The sequence below is a fragment of the Hippocampus comes genome, unplaced genomic scaffold, assembly GCF_001891065.2.
Source record: "Hippocampus comes isolate QL1 unplaced genomic scaffold, H_comes_QL1_v1.1 scaffold177, whole genome shotgun sequence".
In the NCBI taxonomy this organism is placed as follows: domain Eukaryota; kingdom Metazoa; phylum Chordata; class Actinopteri; order Syngnathiformes; family Syngnathidae; genus Hippocampus; species Hippocampus comes.
Genome location: NW_017806158.1, coordinates 2,390,864 through 2,412,796, shown reverse-complemented (window position 1 = coordinate 2,412,796; position 21,933 = coordinate 2,390,864). Strand labels below are relative to the sequence as shown.

General features: G+C 40.1%; 1 protein-coding gene across 6 annotated transcripts in view; it reads left to right on the top strand.

Moving 5' to 3' along the window:
* The window catches only part of abr (ABR activator of RhoGEF and GTPase), a 77,142-nt gene that overhangs the window by 5,049 nt on the left and 50,160 nt on the right, over positions 1-21,933 (top strand). Inside the window, exons 1-2 of one of the 6 annotated variants that reach the window (XM_019895144.1) lie at positions 7,701-8,046; positions 19,408-19,571. In XM_019895144.1, the coding sequence (XP_019750703.1) occupies positions 7,986-8,046; positions 19,408-19,571 (225 nt within the window). In that variant the 5' untranslated portion in view covers positions 7,701-7,985. Of the gene's footprint in view, positions 1-7,700; positions 8,047-17,812; positions 17,948-19,389; positions 19,572-21,933 lie in introns of those variants that run through there. The other 5 variants (XM_019895143.1, XM_019895142.1, XM_019895141.1 and 2 more) reach the window with 5 other exon arrangements.

Genomic DNA, 21,933 nt, shown 5'->3' with positions numbered 1-21,933 from the left:
TTGAACTCTTTTTATGACCCCTTCCACTTGATGACTTGATTCAAGTTTTGCTTTTTGTTTTCATCCCCATCCTTGGATCAGCTTTATTTCTCCATATGAATGTTGAGCCCCCCTCCCCCCTCCCCCCAGCTTTAAACCGAATCAACTACCTCATAATTTACAGAAATACAGTGGTGCCTTGAGATACAAGTTTAATTTATTCCGAAACCACACTCATAACACGAAGCACATACCATCTTTACCCATTGAAATGACTGAAAATTAGAATAATCCCTTACAGCCTTTCCAAAAATCAACACGTGATTGTTGTAGTGTGTCTTTTAATGAGTAAAGAAAACACCCAATAATATTGTACTTTATGCAAACATACAGTAATGATAATTAAATAGAATTAAATAGGATTCATAAAAATGGCCCAACTCCTCCTTGAGCTCATCAGTTCGTCACTATTTGTCACTCTATAAAATATAGAGGGTATTGGCAGTTCATTTCTCAGTGTTTCATGTTAGTGCTGAACCATTTGTGTTCAGCCTATTGCTTAGTGTTGTTAATAACATAGTGGACCCTAAACGCAACTTTTAAAAAGTCTAGCCCAGAGACGTTATGAAGATTCCATCGAGAAAAATCTAATATGATTTCCATGCAGCTGCTTCCGTTCTCCTTTTCGACACTATTACCCCCACACCCTCTTGCACTAACACTCTTTTAAAATCGGTGTCAAATTTGAAGTTAGAGTGAAAGAGGGGGCCAAGGGTGTCTTCCTATTTTCTTGTCAGTTGACTGATTCACTCTTGGTCGCTTCCTTGTGTAACGACCAAACCCTTTTGTGTCACTTCGTCTTTACCGTGAGTTACGACTTGGCTGTGGAGAAAGGATGTGACTTCAGTCTGTTGTACATGTATCATATTCATATTTTCCTAATAACATAGAAGCCGCCTGTAGTTTGAACACCCTTTTAGGATAGATACTTTTGAAACAGGCACACGTTTTTGTGAAAATACACTTGTAGGTTGAGGTCAACCCACTGTCATGTGTGATGTCATGTGAGAGGAGAATTCAGCTCAGTAAGCATCCCGAAGGATTAATTTATTAATTAATTAAAGAACTACATTTTGTTTTTGTGCTTTTATTTTGGGATGCTGTTGCATCACAGCAAGGCGTCACTGACCGCAAATAAGAAAAGTGGCAGGGTAATTGTAATATGATTACTAATTGCAAATGTGGTAATTCCTATTACTGCTACTGGAACGTGTGGAATAATCACTCATAGAATAAAACAGAATATACTCAACATAATAACACCACATCACACTTTTCACTCATAGAATAAAACAGAATATACTCAACATAACACTACATCACACTTGAGTCGTAGCACAAACTGTAATTTCATATGCAAGAGCCCTGACGAAACGATATTATTTTTTTTTGGTATAATCGTGTTTCTCAGATGTCAGTGCTTAGAATCTTGTTCTCAGTGTAGGGGATTTCTGGAATGACTGTGTCATGACGGTAACCTTGGCCAGACCAGTGAGGAAAATGTTTTTATGTGCTACATGAATCATCACCTCGATGACAGGAGACTTGGCTTAGACCTTGTCCCCTGTCAACTCCATGCACATTGCTTGTGTTTTCCTTTGACATACCGCGTTTCTACAGCCGCAGCATCTTGTCAGCCTTTGTCCGTCTCAACGAATCATGTCTTTTTTTAAATTTTATTTCTTTTAGCTTCACTCAAGTGTTCTTGTTTAAAAAAAATCCATCAGGCAGTGGTGGAGAGAAATGAAGTGACGTACATACGCTCGGTCGTTTGAAGTGCTTCTAGATGAAAAAAAGAGCGAATCCAAGTCTCCTTTCACCAGTGATTCTGAGAAATCATGACTCAAACCTGCATGGCGTCACACACACGTCTGCTACAAGCTAAGTTTGAAAGTAAACGCCAGTCCAGTGACGAATGCAGATATTGAGTCAATTCTCCTGTCCCTTTGATATGATTAAGATAAGATAACCTTTATTTGTCCCACACTGGGGAAATTTGATTAGTGGCATTTAATAATTTTTTCCAGACCGATACCAGTACGAGTATTCACACTTTAATTACCAATACAGAGCACCGATAGTACTTTTGAGAGAAAAAACAAATTCATTCAACACAATCACTCAAATTTGTGAATAATGGCTTTTACTCATTTTTAGATTTTTTTTTTTTTTTTTTGCCTTTTACGTATCATGTGGCACATGGGTAGAGATGTTTTTTTTTTTTTTTTTGCCTTTTACATATCATGTGGCACATGGATAGAGATGCCTGTTACACATCAATCAAGCAATCAGATTCAGTTTACGCCATTCATCAATAAAACTCACTGACATTCTGCTCACCATGTGCCTTTGGCATGACGAGGCCATCACATCTGCATGATGGGTAGAATTTGAGACAGTCTCGTGCGGCTGTCTCTTGAAACTGGCCCTTGGCTCATGATCTCCACCCAGAAAAACTCATGTGTGGTGGAAATAATATTATTATTAGCACCACAGTTGTGTAACACCCCAGGGTGGAAGTGCAGAACGGCTAGCTCACAGACACATCTTCCGATGGAGGTAAATAACAAAATATAATAGATTGGAAATAACTCAAGAAGAAAAAAAAACTATTTGTTTATAAACAATTAAAAAGAAACATTTTCACATTTGTCATGTGATCCAGGAAATGTGTCCGCCACCATCTAAATGTTCTAATTGCATCATACAACAATTTCATTGGGGACAAAGTAAAATGACAGATTTGGAAGATTTGGATGTAGACATTTTGAAGGAAGCCTATGTCACAATTACCGGTAAACTACTATAGTCATAGCATGCTAAAAGATGGTTGCCGTCTGTGTAGTATTGTGAGACAAGTGTGGAGAATGCGGTTGCCGTGTGGTTATCTACCCAGCAATGTCGGTGTGGCAGAAAGAAAAGACCTGTAGGGTGTCAGGTCACAGGAGCTCTCCTGTGTGGCTTTTAAAAGTAACAAGAGGATCCAATTTTGAAACACTAGCTACATAGTATTGAATGACAGGGCCAGATATAAAGAGCTGCTGTTTTTGCGAAGCATCATTCCTTTATTTTGATTTCTTCGACATGTCCATCTCCCTGCAAAATTGAAAGCATACCTCATTTTCGCTTGTTCTTCCACTAAGGGCCGCACAGGAAAAATCGACGGATGCCAGGGCCACTTCTTTCTTCTTCACTAGGCACACACCAAAAATTCAGTGACTGAAACTTTTCAGTCAAAAATAGCCTACAAATATATTTTCGGCTTTTGAACCAAATACTTTTTTGGTCATTGCAACAACATTCCGAAACCAGATGTTGTGACGATGCATGTAAGCCCCCCGGCTTCTGGGCGGGATGAACAATATAAAACCTCGGTCGCACTCCCAGCTGATTGCTGAGTCGGCCTTGAAGGTCGGGGTCAGATTTTTGGCTGAAGGAAAAAAAAAGTGGCCTACACTGAAGTCGGGTGAATGTACCTACCACTCCACCATCAATGAGTCTTATAGGTAAAGATGTGCAAAGCACACATACATTTGTATTATACTTTATGCACATTTATTTTTAAAATCTGCGATGTCACATCTTTTTGTGAATGGTGATAAGACAAATGGGGAATGATTTTTGGGTGGCCCGCAGCCCCGTAATCTTTCACTTCAGTGAGCGCCAGCAAAATTCTGTCTCCATCTTCAGAATTTTAAAAAAAAAAAAAGCAGTCTGTACTAATCTGCCAATCTTTCAAGGAGTGTTTACTGTGTCAGAAGTAAGAAGTACAATGCGGGCAAACTTGACGCAAGCCATGTCACGTGTTATCTCTAGAACTGTATATGCCGCGGGGTGCTAAAAAAAAACCAAAACGGAGGGAAACCTGTTCTTGATAAGCAAGTGTGGATCAAATTGTGTCATCTGCCAGTCACATTCCAATAAACAGGCTTACATGTGTCAATCTCTTGTGCTGATCAACTAAATAGTAGCCTCATTGAGGCCACTTATGGGAAGTGTTTATTTATTTATTTTTTTTATCTCAACTTGCTCAGATTAAGTGTTTGGCTGTGAATGCAAACCTCAAAATCAGCATGCATGCCATTTTTTTTTCTTGTTTTAATTCTGACAGTGTACTCGCTAATGTTTATGAACTTGTGTTGGCGGAAACTAGACACTAGAGTGCAGTAGTTGACCACATGGACAATATACAGTCCTGTAAATGGCCAAGTTTGTCTCCATTGCTTGTTTTGTGAACTATTACACATGGTGTGTTTTTGTAAGAGGCACGATGAGTCAGAAGGACATACAGGCGCTGTATAAACAACATGAGGTGTTCAGCAGAGTGTTTACGCCACCTACCAAACAGGAGTGTGATTTAGTTTATTCCAACATTGACCCTGATAGATCAAAGATAAGACAAGACCAAAATAATTCTGCTGGCATGAGACAAATAATTGCACACTTACTGTGATCCCACACTGTTAAAAACCTGATGTTGTCGCGTAACTACACAGAAGGAAGACATATGACTTCTTCGTGCAGTTGCCATCAAAATCATCCCAAGGGCCCTTTTGCGCTATTTCACATATTTAAAAAAAAAAAAGGAAAAAAAAAAAGAAAGAATAGCCAGGTGCCAGACAAAAAAAACCCCACCCCAGATGATTGCAGGAACTCTCATTTAACAAGCAGACATTCATCACTGGTGCACTCAGAGCTTTTTAATAATGTATCGTCATTCCTACCCCCATCCTTCCTTGTACTAAAACAAAGGGAAATGGGTGAAGACCATCTACTAGTCACTCGTCTCCAAGGAGTGTTTACACTTCCTCACAAAGCCCTCGGGTGCATGTCAGTGAGGCAAATGCTATCTTGACGAAGCTTTGGCCTGTAATCAATTGAATGATAGCTTTAATTGTGATCGATCAAGTGTAAAACCACGGCATCATTTTCACATGCTTAAATTTAGCCTGCTAATGAACATATGGAGCACAGACCCCAGTTCGTGACCTGTTCTGACAGTTAGTTTTGTTGATACTGTTAAATCAAGTTGTGTTCAGGATTTGATGATTATATTTATAACCTATTTGGAGGACAAGAAACCTACATTTTGCTTAGGTGTGTGGCTTCCAAAAAATGGGCAATTGCTTATTCTCTACTTCTCAGTGTCTGCTCTTTGTGCATACTCTTGTCCTGTTGTGGTTGGATAAACAAACACAAATACAGTGAGCGAGATTCACAGAGCTAGCATCTTGCGGTAGTTAGCCATCTTTCTATTTTGCTCTTGCTCGACTTCATGAAGCATTTTCAAAGCCTTTTCACATGCATGGCATAAATTGCTCTCCTCTTCCCGTGGGTACACCTCCACCGTCTCTCACATAAATGAACAAGTCCGTTACATTGGAAAACCTTTGAAGAGTTGAGTGGGGGGATGGCAAGCTTGTGTCGAGCAGAGATTTTTTTACCTTTCTAGTATCGCTTTTTATTCTCATCTCCCAGTTAGTATTCCAAAGAGAAGCTGAGAGGAGCAGGTGGGTGAGACGGGGGCGAATGTGGGGTAGTGACTGGAAAATTAGGGCTATTAACAGACACCCTTTTGCCCCTGGGGGGAAAGAGTCGAAATATTGGGGAAACATCGGATGGATGAGTGGATGCGCTTTGGGTCGGCTCAGTGGGGTGCGGGTAATATGTAGGTGGGAGGATGGCGGATGGTGTTTTGATTGGCTGGTGAGCTGCCGTGTGGCCTAATTACACACATACACACACACGCACACACACTTATCTCTCTGTAGCCTACATGACTGTTATCTATTAAATTGTTCTGTTAAAAAAACCAGCATAGCAATTTGTGGGCTTTTTTTTAACTATCTAATTGCAATAAAAAACATTCTGATTGTGCACTGGGAATAAAAAAAAATTTTGAGTATTACTATCTATTTTTGACAAATAAGCTCGTCATGGTCTAGTTAGTACTTTACATCGTCACAAAGACAGCGTTTGTGTACTTGTGTGTGAAAAAAGCACAAGCACCTGTTTGATACGGCTGTCGATGTGTGCATAAATGCTTCCGAAATGCATCAAACCTTGAGCATCTTTCATGGCGCACCACTTTGACTTAAATCATTATTTAGCAGAAAGGGTGTGTGAATAAACATATTTTCTAAGGGAGTTTATGCTTTTGGAAATGGGGGTTAACCATCTGCAATTTAAATGTGGCTGCCTTTGCGTTAACAATGAGGCCCTGCCCGCACGCACAGAGGCGGTGGGGAAGTGGTGTTGAATGGTGACCTTTTTACATGAAATGAAATTTTATTCCGTCTTTTCATGGTGTTACAAAGAGCCAGTCAAAGAGTTTATCTGCAACCAGACAGTTACACCTTACCTGGCTATGTATATTGTAAGAGTCAGAGTTGATTGTCCCAGATTTAAAACAAAGGATGCATACAGTAGGTAAATGTATTTTTGATGAAGCGCCTCTCTGCTGTTTTCCTCTTCGCTTGGATGGCACGTCCCTTTTTATAAATCTGCGTGTGTGTGTGGATTCTTCATAAAACATGCTTAGGTTTTGTTTTTTTTTTTCCCCCTCTCATTATTTAACATGAACGTGTATTCCAAAATGCCTTGGCAGACATACCGCGTGTGTTTTCTCCAGCTGGCTCAAAAGAGCAGACAAAGAGCGATGCTCGGAGCCCGCTTGCTGGTAGAGGTGGGGCAGCCCAGGGAGGGGGTCCTCTTGTCAGCCTTTGTGTCCTAATTGAAGTTTTTAGAGGGGGTTGACGCGGGGGAGGATGGTAGTTTGTGGGACGGGGCAGGGGTTTGAAGTGAGGCTTTAATATTAGTCTCTGGTTTTGATGTTTGTCAAAATGAGTATTGGGTTTGGTCTGGGGTGAATAATGGCAACATCAGCATTTTATCCCAAACACATCTATTTTATTACTTCGAAGGTTCATAAAGTTCACTGCCGAGCCACGATCAATAAACTACTGTATGGAAATAATAGTTAAAGCCTACCAAGCAGTACAAATTTGCACCAATCTTCTCTGTCTGGGAACCAAATAATTAATATTTTATTACCCAAAGCTTAGGTGATAGATATTTGTCACTTTCAGGAATTGATATTTTTTCTTTTTCAAAAAAAAAAAAAAAGAGAGAACATACCAAACCATTTCTGCGAAAGTCAACAGAACTTCAAGTTCAGTTTTTGGAAGTGTCAACCACTTTGTAATGTCCTTTATTGCCAAATGCAGGACTGAAATGGGACCATATCAACCAATGGTTCTTTTATATTATTATTATTATAATAAACATCTATATATTTTTTTTACATATTTAACAGTTACATAATTACCCAGTTTTTCTCCTCCATTTTCTTTATGTCTAAAATTTAAGAGTGAAAAGCGCCTGTTCATTAAGAAGAAAAAAAAAAACAACCACCACCACCCGAAACAAATTAGGAACCTGGAAAATCTGGACCATAAACTAAACCTGTTTGTTTGGACACATGAGAAAAAGCACTTTAAATGTTATGCGTCACCTCTGAATACCGCCTCTTCTTGAAGACTGAGAGCGAAAGGAGAGAGAGCGAGAGGAAGGGGTGCATGTGAGAGCGAGCAAGCCAAAGAGAGAGAGAGGAGTGCTTCTCTTTTCCCCTAGCAACGGTAGGCTTTGGTTGTTTCCAGCCTGTTGTTTTTTGCTCACTGTCTCTGGGCTACACACTCGCGCACACTCACACACTCCTTTGGCTCGCTTGCTCGTCTGCCTGTTGGACCCCCAGGGTGTCTCTTGACATTTCATCCCAAATTCACGTTGAGCTCTTTGCTCCGAGATGAAAGCTTTATCGCAAGGATAAGATCAGGAAGAGAGTCACGGCAAATAGCCGCAACTTAAAACAGGGCGGACGGAGCGGGGGAATAGCGGGTTGACTGACTCGGCTCGGAGGAGAGCGAAGGAAGGTAGAGGAAAGGAGGATGGAGCCCCTGAGTGCTCATGGCCTGCCTCGACTCTCCTGGATTGACACCCTGTATAGCAGTAGGTACCCGTCTATTTATCCCTCAAAACATCACCTCCCATTTGTCTTGGTGCATTTCTTTGCGCTCGCGCTCCTTCTCCATCTCCTACACTACTCGGGTGCTCGTTTGTCTGAGACTACAGATACATCCACTCCTCACAGTGGGAGCGGAGCACTTTTCTTCGGACTTCCAATTAGCGTGCATTACTGTAGTTGTCCATAACAACCCCGTTGACTCGACTGCCCCCATTCCCGGCTAGCGCTAACGTCTCATTCCTCCTGGCACTTTGCTGCCAAAAGCAAGGCACGTTCTGTCGGATGTTGAATTTTTAATCTAGCCCTTATTGCTCTGACCAGTGTTGTTTCTCTGACATATTTCTTATACTTGGCTACACATAGGCAGTGCATCAGCTGTGAGGAGTGATTCCCTCCTCCTAATTCCCTCACTTTGCCTCCGGATTAAGCTTGAATGAGTTTTGAGTGAACTGTTGAATAGCTTCATTAAGAACTGTCCCTGATAATAACAATTGGGGATATACCTTATTTTTTTCACTAGAATCCTGTGTCGCATTTTAGCCAAAGGTAGAATCTTAGTCGATGATTACATCTTTTAGTGCTGGAAATAATAAATACTTGTTGTGCCTCATGCGAAACTAGCATTACACAAAAGTAGCATGACTGCTACTTTTACTTCTTCTTCGTCCTCTTCTTCTTGTACTTTTTTTGGGGCATTTGGCAAGTACTTACCACCATCTTAGCACGTTACAGGAGGTGGCCATTTGCCAACTGCCAAAAGAAAGTGAACATGATGCTGAAACGGGAATTTTGGGTGCTCGTCTCGGCCCTTATTTTAATATATACAAGCCGCATATGAGTATAAGTGGCTGGTCCTGCCACACTATGAAAAAAAAGTGCCATTTATTGTCAACCCCCCCCCCCCCCCAAAAAAAAAACAGTACTTCTAATCTGACTCAAACGTTCTCCGATACTGCAACACCAATACCGCAACATCAGCCTTGAGGGTGAGGATTTGACTGAATAACCTTGATCAAATGTGGAGGAATTTAACCATAAATTAATGAATATAATTCTTTAGAGTTCAGATTTGTATGCAATTATCTCTCTCAAAAGGATCTGAAGTTGTTTCCCGACCAGTGTCATAGCACAATAATGCTGCCTGGGGGAGTTGTCATGGAGGACGTCTGTGTTGTAGCACAGGTTCCTATAGCTAATGTCATACTGTTCTTCAGCCCGCAAATTAGTCCAAATTGAATCCATGATGCTTCTGCTGGTTGCTACCAAATAGTCAAGTCGTTTTGCCTCAGAAACAATTGACCAACAATCATTTCCATCCCAGTGAACAAATTCTGAACAATCACTCAATTGATTATTTGGTTGTTATGACCCACCCCTAACAACAATATATCATGCATGACATAATAGAGGTTGTCTACTATTTCAACATGGATGCAGCGAGATTTTGAGCTATAGTAAGCGCCCCTTCTACTTTCAACCTTATGTTAAATTATGCTAATTTTGAGCTGATTCATTTTTCGCTTGTGACAATGGTATTAATCATTTCTTTGTTTAGAAATTAATATGTATCATGAGTAGAACTATTTATTTTAAATTTGAGCTTCTGTGTGTGTGTGTGTGTGTGTGTGTGTGTGTGTGTGTGTGTATGTATATATATATATATATATATATATATATATATATATATATATATATATATATATATCACAGAAGCAAAGTTGTCAGTTTTGTGTATAAATCACACACAAAAAAAGATATACAGTATACCTATATCAATAACAGTGAATGTTTCATTGCCCCAGATTAACTCGTTGCCCAACCTTCCATTTGGGAGCTTTTAAAAAAAAAAAAATAAAGTAGGTTCAGGTAATAACCAAATTTTTCATCAATGGGGATCATTGCATTTAGTTGCTGTACTATTTTGGCATGTTGCTATTTTCGTTCCAGTATGGCTAATAAAGTCCCAACAATTAATGTTCTAATTCACACTTTAAATTATGTGAGAGGCTGGATGTGAACATTAGTATGTGCATTCTTAACAATGACAGCAGCATTTACAATCCAAGCTTTACTTTGAGCTCTTTTTAAGCACACGGTCTTGAATGCACCTGACATTTCATCCTCCTTTTGCCATCCACACCTCCTATATCACATACACGTGCCTCTATCGCTGAGTCTTCCACAGACCAGAATGATAGAATTACCCTACTGGCTTTTAGCTTCTCAAGGCTACTCTTCAGGCTTCCTCTGTTCTGTTATGTTGCCCCTGAATCACTCTGTGGAACATGACTCCAGTGTGGTTGTAAATGGTGTGTACCAGTAATACACTTCCTGAAACAAAATGTATGGGCAAAAGATGCGTCTGTTGTAGATTTCCTGCCGTGCGGCGCAAGTTCCATCCGTCCAGCATTAATGGCTCGATCTTAAACCGTGACCACACATCTCTAAGTCGCTGTGTAAAGTGATCTATCGCTTATTGTCAAACCACTATGTGGGGTATAAACAACATGCCGCAATATGCTTACATCTGAGAAGGGAAACATTTTAGAATTATTGTAGGTCAAAACATTGGAGTTGTGTGAGTAAGATTTTATTTTTTATTTTATTTTATTTTTTTTTTACATTTGGGTACCCTGCGATTGACTGGCGGATCATTTAGTCATTTACTGTATGTGGAACCCTAGTGAGGACAAAGAGGGCGAATAGGTGCAACATGATAACCCCCCCCCATGGAAGAATGATATTATTTAACTTATTCCAAAAGAAGGAAAGAAGATGGATAGATGGCTAAATTCAGCCTCTAGAATCACTTGTTTCTGCTGCTTGTAGTTCAAGACAGTCCTTGAAAAAGAAAAAAACATGGCACCTGCGATGAACGGGGATACACTGTCGTTTAGTTTTGTCAGATTTGTAATGGCATGGATAAAAGTTGTGTGTGGTACTGCTTTTGCTGTTGAGCTGTAGTACTTAATCAACTATGTCTCAATTCATTTTCTCTGACATTTTTTTCCTACTTCAGGGAATAAGGTGCTTTACTCAATGCCTCATTCAAATCTCACTCCTACAGTCCTTTTATAGTTTTTCCCATGCTGCAGCTACACCGAATATTTACCAGAGGCTGACAAACCTTTGTTCCTGTCAGCAGCCCATCATTTGTGATAAATGCAGCCAACCTCACTGCTGCTCCTGGCTGACTTTGACCCAGTCCTAGTTCTGTCTCTAAGTGTTTAATGTTCGCAGTTATTTGGCTGGCACGTGACCTGCGACTGCAAACAGCATTCTGAATAGCGTCCCAGCAGAGCCACAGCGAATCACATTCATCTCACCCAACAAAATCAATTTGGAACAAATCACCCACTCAATTCGTGCCTCAATCTTTTTTTTGCAGCCCATGGCTTTAACCTTGATGGCAACGCCATTGAGTGCAGATCATAATCTCATAATATGTCAATTACGAACACAATAATCCAACCACTTTCAAACCTCTCAGATCAATCTTAAAAACAAATTGAAACTAGATTGAATGTCAACTTCTGGTACTGAAGTTCCTTACTTAAGGCATAACGCGTGCAGTTCCAAGTTGTAACTTGGTATACCGTGTCATTTAACCTATGCAATGATTGCGCTCGTTTAATTTTTCCAGCTCCATCTTCTCACCTCCATTATTCTGATCAATAGATGAAGCAAATGTCTGCATGGTAGCTATAGAAACAGATATTCAGGTTGTATACACACACACACACACACACACACACACACACACACACACACACACACACACACACACGCACTGCGACTCCAATGGAGAAAGTCTTTTTGTCAGCCCAAAGCAGAGTTATGTAATACCATAATCTGGACTGCCGCTACCATGCAAGGCTTTTCTGCTTTGTCTTGTAGCATCTTCCTCCCTCCCATTGGTCCTTTCTTACATAATCCACTTTGAGGTCTCATTTTCTCACAACAGTAAGAGAATTTTTTTTAATATGTTGTAGGGAAATGCTGACAGTTTTGTGTATATTTTAAGATGTATTTTTAAAAATATTTTACCTAGAATGTAATCACTTCTTCCATAGCGTGCCACCCCAACACAAATTTTTTTTTTAAGATAGAAATTGATGATGAGGTGTTTGTGCAATCTTGTTAAGCACCAACAAAGAAGAAATTGTGATTAAAATAATACAGTTTGCGGATGGATGGAGGTAATAATACACATTTGAATTAAGGCTTCTCAGACAGTGTCAATCTAAAGCGGATTATTATCCATTCAAAGTCTGAATTATTATTTGGTTCTGACATGGTATCTCACTTGATCAGTGCAGGTTTACTGAATGTGTGCAAGATGTTACTGCAGTTGAGACAGCCGCGTTTATTTATGCTATGGTCCCAACCAAGCCCCCCCCAAGGAATATGAGTGCAGTTGAAAAGAGTGAGGGGCAGATGTGGAACAAAGTCAAAACTCTAATTTGGCTGCTCTGTCTTCTGGACTGTCTGCCAAGATGATGCGCCTCTGAACCAAGTCTGTCAGGGTTCATTCAGTGAAAACCATATGAATAATAGATGCTTCTTTTCACTCAGCTGGTTTTGTTGTTATCCTTCCATGAAAACATACAGCAAATAAATCCATGTGTGTGACTGTTGTGCTGATTTGATTTCAGAAATATTTGGAGTTTGTTATGCTTTCAATTGTTGATCCACTTGAATACATAGTGCAGCCAAATTAAATGGCTTCTTTTATATATTGTGATGGCCCACTTGCCGCCTTGACCTTTTCTCTGACAAAGGGTTTAAAAAAAAAAAAAAAGCCTTTGAAATGACTATAATGGTGAAAAAAGGTGATGCCCGCCACACGCATGATCAGTTCTACAACTATACATGTGGAGTCCCATTTGCTAATTAAAAAAAAAGGGCGGCTAATTAAATGAGCCTAAAACCTTTGAGAAGAAAAAATCTAATTGTTCAGGAAAAACAGACCAGCAGTGGTACGGTCAATTCAGTGTTAACCAATTCATGGCCTGAAGAACTACATGGGAGCAGCTCCTCAAGGCAGTATATTTTGTTCAATGTGAAACTGGCATTAAAATAGAATAACATCAAAAAAACACCAAAAAGAAACAATGCATTGATTTACTCTCTGAATTATCCCCATAGTCTATCAAGGTCATCTGATCAAATGCTCACCTCAAATACAAACTTTTCCGAGGAGGATAAGGATAAGATTTTTGCTCTGCCACTTAAGTAGGTTCTACTGCAGCTATCAGTATAATCTTTATACGTTTCTCAATGGCATTTTCAATGTTCTATCGTCACATGGGTGATGCTCTGAAAATCCTTTGTTATGCCTGATGTTAGAGGGTGTGTCATGTGTCTGTGTATTTCTGCTGTTGTGATGATCTTTGGGGGAATAACACTATGCCCTCAGGGACTGGGGCGCCGTGTGTGTGTGTGTGTATGTGTGTGTGTGTGTGTGTGTTTTCTGTTATGTTAGTTGGCAGCCATCGTCAGAGGTGATCATCGTAACCGCCAACCATCTTCTTTTGCCGTCCATGCCACGTTCCCTTCAGCCAATGGGCTAATAGGAGCATCGCCCTTCCCGACCAATGGCGCAACCAATGTGTTTACATGCTCCCGGAAGGCAAGCGCCTTGATTAAGCATTCAGGGTAGTCGAGCGGAATGAAGAAGATGGGGGGTGAAAGAGAGAGAGAGAGAGCAAGAATCAGCTCAAGAGAGATGAGGCTATTACGAGTTGAGAGAGTTGATGGATGCTTTGGAGCAACATTTGACCAAACATCTATACCTTAGGTCATTTATTAGTTCAGGTGTTCTGAAAAATGAGACTGAAATTCATAACTACTTAGGGAATCACAGATCTAAATCTTGCTCTGTAAATACTCGCTCTAGCATTCCGCTATTTGAAGTTAATTTGGAATTAAAGATTGATGGCCTCAGTGTAGCTTGGCCTTCTGTTGCCCGTTGGTTGCCCTGTCTATCGCGGTCGGGCATCGCTGCTTGCATCCAGACTGGCTGCTCTCGCAAGAAATTTCAGCTGCATCAAGGTTCATTTTCCTTTGGAGCGGTATGTGATAAATGGATGGCGTCATAATGACAGCATGTTTTCCCTGGCATCCTCTCAGTCCCCTCTTTATTTGTAAGTGACCACTTAACCTTCATCTTTGTCGATGGAACATGCTCAAAATCAATGTTGCGATACGCACACAAGGCTGTTCCTTTCTGTGTATCCAGTGCACTAACAAACTCATACCAGAAGAGCTTCTGTCTGAATGCCTTTAGTTGAATAGCCGCACTCTGAGGCCTCAATATCCTACTTTAGAGTGATGGGTTTTGTTCAATGGATAAACTTCTAAAGACAAACATTCTCTTTATTGTTATTGTTTGACTCTCCTTGCTTGAAACCAGTGGTTAACAAGGTCAAAATTTGAATAAAAACGAATTGAATTTAAATGAGTAACAAACGCAATACCCCCCCCCCCAAAAAAAAAAAAAAAAAAAAAGCTCCACACAGGGAGCAAGAAGTCAAATGAGCCACACATGCCACCCATGCCACAATAATAATAATAAATCAAAAAGGCAACACAGGCAACAATGCACAAAACAAGCAATGGAAAGCAAGAAGCCACACTGGTGGTTCTAAACAAAAATAAAACACATAGGAAGTCAAGAAAAGGCAATTTTAATAAATAGGACTCTGAATATTAATGCAATGCAATGTCTGTGTTTTTGTAAACCAAAAGAAATCACTCTGCATAATTTCGGGGATATTGCAAGACATGGTGTTTGCACCAATGACCAAATTGGTTACGGATTGGCATTGGTTTCTCATTTCCAAAGTATTTTTATTTTTTAATTTTTTAATTTTATTTATTTTTTAACAAAAGGAAATCCCCTTGTGCCTTAATGCTCCAGAAAGGTGCAAATATTTTGATCATCTTTTGTTGGTGATGATGTTGTCTGTGAACACAGACTGGCAAATGCGAATATCTCCATTGTGATTGATTCAACCTAGGTGGTTGTCTTTGCAGTAATGAGTGCGTTTCGAATTTTACTCTTCCGTTTTAACATCAGAGCTTAGCATCTGGTTTCTCCCGACTCGTTTTCATATGGTGCTACAGGACTCCTTGCTCTTGGTGTCATCTTACTTCTGCATAGTATTCAAATTGAGCGAGTGAGTGTAGTAAGCAGACAGCGCAATCATCAGTGGCGTTGCCCGCAGGGCTGTCGACAGATGCTTTAATTTTAATAGATTCCCTCATTCTTGTTCTCCCTTGCACAGTTTGAGACAATTTCCATTAGCGCGCCGAAACGACTGTGGTCTCGATGCCCACACGCTAAATCTGCTGAACGGCACAGAGTGTGCTCCATGTGGGCGTTTCCTTGCTTGTAATAGCTCTTGCATGTGAACGATTGTTCTAACATACCGTTTCACAAACAGTTGGACACAGATGAGAACCACAAAGATGAAATGGTATTACAATAATGGATAATCATAGTGTTAGTTTAAAAAAAAAAAAATAAAAAAAAAGGAACTTGAACGCTCTCCCACACATGACAGTTCTCATCTAAGGAAGAACACGCTTGTAACCAAGCAGCGCGAACCCTTGGGATTTCGAGTAGCCAATTACAATATATAGCGACTGGCTGCCACGAGGTTTGGGTTGCACATGTCAGGGGGTAAGAGCAAATCATGCGTGGAATAGGTTGTCTTATCTCTGTCTACCTACAGACATATGGCCCATGAAGATATTCAGCTGTTGTGGAAATGTCATTCATTCGAAGAGGCGTTTCAGTCCTGTCAGTACCAGTACTTCCTTTAGCGCTCGTCAATCCGGTATCCGATGTGTGTGAGTCACAGCAGCTTATTGACCTCTGAAGTGCACTTAGCATATTTCTATCAAAGCTCTATAGGTAGCCCATTATCACCTCGATCATGAGGGGGAAATGACTGAATATCTCAAGTGCGGGTCTATTTCAGAGGTTTTCAAAACACTGCTTCTAGCAATCAAATGTATATTTTGACCACTTGTGCTATCGTATAGAATCGAATCTCATGCAAGAGGTGTATCACATAAAACCATGCCTTTACAAAGATAAAATTATCAAATTTGATTGAGAGTGTCAGATGGGTGTTAACTATTCCCGTGGTTTGCAATGTTGGTGGCATTCTACTGGGAACTTTGGCTTATATATCCGTTGCCAATTTAGCAACATGAGTGTCATCATATTCACAATAGTTATCTGTTTGAGGTACAGCACTGCAGAAAACACTAATATAAACTGCAGTCAGTGTAATTAACATAGTGTTAAAAAACAACTTGGTGTCAATCAAAACTAAGCATTACTGCCTATTTAAATGCATATTTTTTTTCATATAGCCATATGTTATTTTTTTTAATATTTTTATTAGTGACCACCCTTGGGTAGCTTCCTTGCAAAGTACGTACAACTCTTATTCAATGTTCCCTGTGCGTGAATGTGTCCATTACTGTTTGCGCCAGTTTGAGAGTGATAACACGGAGTTTGTGAATGGAGGTTTTATTCACGTGCCAATGTAGTGAGATTGATCGCTGCCGAGATGTCTCGTGGGGCAAGTGGCCTGCAATGTGTACTGCTTTGGCTCCACTAATGTGACTTGCGGCTATTTGTCTTCCACTTTTGTGTGTGTGTGTGTGTGTGTGTGTGTGTGTGTGTGTGTGTGTGTGTGTGTGTGTGTGTGTGTGTGTGCGTGTGTTTTCCTGAATAGACAGATGTTTGAGCACCTGGTGATTCACAAGGCTGCTACAGTGGAAATAAAATGCAGGGGAAGCTGAATAAAGCAGCAAATTAGGTGTAAGTGTTTTTTTTTTAATGTTTAAATCCCTTGCCAAAAGCATCATTAGAAGTAGCTGAAACTGCAATTTACAGGATAGATGTCTTACTGTTAACTGACTGAATCTCCTGTCGTTCACATTCTCACGTTTTAAGGTGGTTTTACAACATTTGTTCGTTCGCCTCAATCCCATATCATGTTATTGCTGTTGAAATACTGCACCATGATGAGCATTGTAAAAGTTCCAGGATGTACAGACAGACTTTCATAAAGGATTTTAATTTCCCCAGCGTCACCTTCTGATTGATGACCATATGACAGTGACGTGGAGCAGCCCACGTCAGCCATTCAACACTCACATAGTCACATTTATTTTTCACTATACTGAGTGGGAAATTGCAGTAGGCATATTACTGGGTTGCCGATACAGTAATGGCCGAAAATAGTTTACGATGTATTGCACATCAGTCGATATAATAATAGAAATGATAATAGAAAATGTATTAAATGAGTTTAAGATAAACTAAAAATAAAACACAACTACCCAAAGAAAAAAACATTGTTCAAAATATCTGGTTGAAAACTTAATTGTCAAGGAATGTACACTCTCATATACACGTATGTACAAAGTACAATGCAGTGAAATGTTTCCGTTCATGCTCCTCAAGCAATGCTGTTAAAAAAACCCCAAAAAACATGAAAATCTGGACTATGGCCAAATGAGGAGCGTCCTGCCCTTCCCTGACTCTGGTTGGCTGAGACCATGATATATGTCACTTGATGAATTAAAGAGTCAGGCTTTGATGCTTTGTGAGTCAAGGAGGCTGGTTGTATGTGGTTACAACCTCAGATTTTTTTCAGTTGCACCATTGTGACGTTGGGGTACCTGCATGCCCAAATTAGTCGCAGACTAGAGCCTCGCCAATTATTTCGATTGATTTCAGACAAGCTAACGTGCATGTTTTTGGAATGTGTGAGGAAGTCAGAGTACCTGGAAAAACCTGTGCAAGCACGGGTAGAGCAACAAACTCTACACATGAAGGCTGGAGCCGAGATACGAGCTGTGAGATGACATATGCTAACCACTATTTCAATGTGTTACCAGTACGGGTGTAAAGATATATTTTTTTGTCCAATGCAATAGTTATTGCTTTTTTAAAACAGTACCCTTTGGAATGATAAAGGGTTTTGATAAAGTGCTTCATATAGCTGAACAGTATTCAATATTTTCTAGTGTGGGACAAAAAAAAAAACATATAGAAGTATTAAACTTGTATATTCAGCAATCCATTATCAGAGCTACTGATCCAAACGTGGGGCACGGGCATGCTGGAGCCTATTCCAGCTGTCTTCGGGCAATTGGTGGCATATATCCTGAACTGTTTTGTGTTTGCTCAAACATCATCAAAAGCAGTTTCTTTGGGCAATTTTTCTTGTTTACTCTCATTGTGATTTTTAAACCGTGTGCTCGGTGTGACTTTCCTTAGTTCATATGCAAATGGTAGATGTGGGGATTTCAATTTTTTTTATTTGAGTATGACTAGGGGCTGGTCTGGTGACATTGGCTTGTGATGTGTGTCAGACGGCCGGGTGCTGGACATTCTTGGCACTCTGATGTGTGACAGTCTGTCGTCCCAACGGTACCAGAGCAGCCTGTTTGCAGGGGCCATTGGCCATCTCAGCCGACAGTGTGAAAAGGGCAAGGGTGTTTCCTCACTGGATACAGTTCAGCTTGCGTGTGGTTGGTCAGCATTCTAGTGAACAATGAAAATGGACCGAGCCTCTGCTAAAACGGATGAATGCTGTAAAACTCAACTGCTACTGTGTTCTGCTCAGGAGAATAAGCTCAGTAAAGCCTCTCCAATGAAGTTTATATGACAGTAGCCAGAAACTCTCAACCCTTGCATCCTCCCACCAGTAAATACACATTTAGATAAGCAGATGATGCGTATGCGCTTTATGCAAATTAGTGTCCTTATGTCGTTTTGCAACAGTGTGTGAACGGGGTTCATTAATTTTCATTGGGGATTTCTCCATTGTGAGACAAATAAAGGTTTTCTTATCTTATCTTAACTGACAGCTTGTCACCTGCGCGTTTGTAGTCATGCGTGCCTATTTCAAGCTGCTGCGAAGATGTTGCAGCTAGTTGGTGCTGTTTACATTCATACATCAATACTGCACCTGTCAAGGCTATGGCACAGGTGGGAGCACAAATTGTCTTGCGTATGATGCTTTTCATCTCCTTTATGTACTGTATTTATTTATATCTGTATTATTATGTATAATATATGATATGGATTCACTTAAACACCCAAGGAATGTTGACATAAAATTTTATTCTTTGTTTTTTTGTTTGTTTGTTTGTTTGTTTTTTTTACTGCCATTGAGTTTGAATATTCCGTCATCATAAACACCAAACCTTGACTTTGTTATTCCTACTTTGCTAGCAAAATGTCCCCTTTCCTTCATAGGGAAATGTCAACTCTGTGTTACGCTTTCTGACAGATTTTAACTACAACACAGATGGCTACGAAGGGGACGGCACGGAGGATGGCAAGTCTCAAGATGGCTCGGAGACGCTGCCCTATATAGATGAATCCCCCACCATGTCTCCCCAGCTGTGCACACCCCAAGGACCAGATGGAGTAATGGTCTCCCCCACACCGCCGGAGGGTCTTCTTCCTGGGGTAAGAGAGCACACACACTTAACATGTCACACAGTAAGATAATTTGTTAGTTCCTTGGGACCGAAAGAAGCGTTGTAAAGAGTCAACGCATCACATTTTGAGGTGAAATCACTTGCGGCCATTGATCACCATTAGGTTTTCGTTGTTATTATCGTTAGAAGTGTCACATTGGATTTATTCACTCCAGTGTCTCTTGTGGGCTGTCAATCGTTTCTTCCTCGAAGCAAAGCACCGGATCGAGACCTTCTGTAATTGTTCGCGATTAGCCACATTAGCTGGAGTGCCTGTAGCGCATTGCAGGTGGCTCTTTCAGATCAGCAGGAAATTACCAGTCATGCAGATGGGCAAGGAGGCCACAAGCATCAATTTGCCAGTTGGGGTGTGAAGCCATTCAGATTTGGTCGCTAACTCCCAGTTAACTGACTTAGACATTTTGCTAATCCTCCCTCGCCAAACCATTAATAATGCTCTGTAAGTTTCACTTCTTTCCAAATGTCATCTATATTCTAAATGAGCTACATTTTGTTTTGTGACCAATAAACTGCTACTGACTCACTCCCGATTTGATTCAAATCACAACACTTGTGTGACGATTACATTGAATATCACGATTATTGATTATACCGCGGTTTGTGATTCAATATCATGGCTGTTCATATTTGTCTCAAACAATACATTGTTTTCTTATAACGTTTTAAAACAATTCTTCACAATATGAACCATAAACAATATATAAGTTGAATCATGTACTTCAATCAATGCAGCCAGATGACGCTCTCCCTCAAAGCATGACCACTTTTGTACTTGAATGCGTGTGAAACAAATGTGAAGTCTCCGTGGATGTGACTATATCTTCAAATACCTCAACAGCCCTATTATTTGTTTGATATGAAGCAAATGGAATTGATATCTTCCTCTGTCTCTTTATTTATCATCACGCTCTTCCTTAATCTCCTGCTCTCTTCAATCAGCCTATGCATTTAATTCTTAAATCTCTGCTCCCCAGTTGGGGGGCAAAGAAAGGCGCTCTATATTTGCTCATGATAAATAAGCATTGTAGATTAACAGAGTGAAGTAATGAAACCATATATGAGCTCGTTTTTTTTTTTTAACAGTGCCTCCATCTAGTGGCTTGATGTGGTAAAGGTGGACCAGAAGGCACTTCAAAACTAAATCGTGTTAACTGAATAGTTTAATAAGCCATTGTGCAAAACAAGATAAATTTGAAATTTCTTGACATTTCTCTCTGCTGCATAGACTGGTTCTGTCCCCGGCATGCAAACATTCTGCATGACATGTGTTTATTATTATTTTTATTTTTAAAAATTTCATCAATCTATCCATGTAAGGACATTGAGAACAGATTATCATTCACAATGCTGGCTTGGCTGCAGACATCAGTAAAACAAAGCAAACTACAAACTGTACAATTTAATGTACACAAAATTGTACACAAAACATGAAACATGCACTGAACATAAAATAATAATAATACAATCATATGTAACCTAACACAATTCTCGTCTTCAATCAAAATACACCATAGCTCCCGTCACATTTGCACTTTGCAAACAGGAGGTGCTTTTTTTCCCCTCGTGCCCTGCGTGTTGGTTGAAGCTTAGCTCTCAACTCAACTCAACTCAACTGTATTTATAGAGCACTTTCAAACAGCCATCGCTGCATACAAAGTGCTGTACATGGAGCAATTCAACATATACAACAAACAGTAAAGCAAATCGGTAATAAAGACGGTAGAAAGCACCGAACAGCAAAACCAAGAACAAATCTAAGTCATGCTGAGTCAAATGCCAAAGAATACAAGTGAGTTTTGAGGCGGGTTTTGAAGATGGGCAGCGAGGAGGCTTGCTGAATGTTCAGTGGAAGGTCATTACAGAGAGAGGGACCAGCAACAGAAAAGGCTCGATCCCCTCTGAGCCTCCGTTTAGTTCTTGGTACTTCTAATAATGTCTGGTCCGCAGACCTGAGGCGCCGGGCAGGTGTGTAGCTGTAGAAGAGAGAGTAGCAAGATTGTCTCCTTTAACCATGATGATGTTGCCATCACATTGTGCATGACATGAACAAGCAACTGCAGTTTTCTAAAAGTGGATATTTCAACCGTTGGTCATATAACTCGCATAACAGCAATATTTGGCCAGTTTTCAAATTTTTGTTCTTGAGCCCCGGAGCCATTATCCTTAGCTCTTGTTCACAGCATACGCTGCATGAAGGCACAAAAAACAAGGCAAGACAAGGAAAATTTACTTCAAAATAAAAGCATCACTTCCATACTCCTTTACCATTATTATTATTATTATTATTATTATTAGAACTAGTAAAGATTTTGCAACTTTAGTTTGCACAA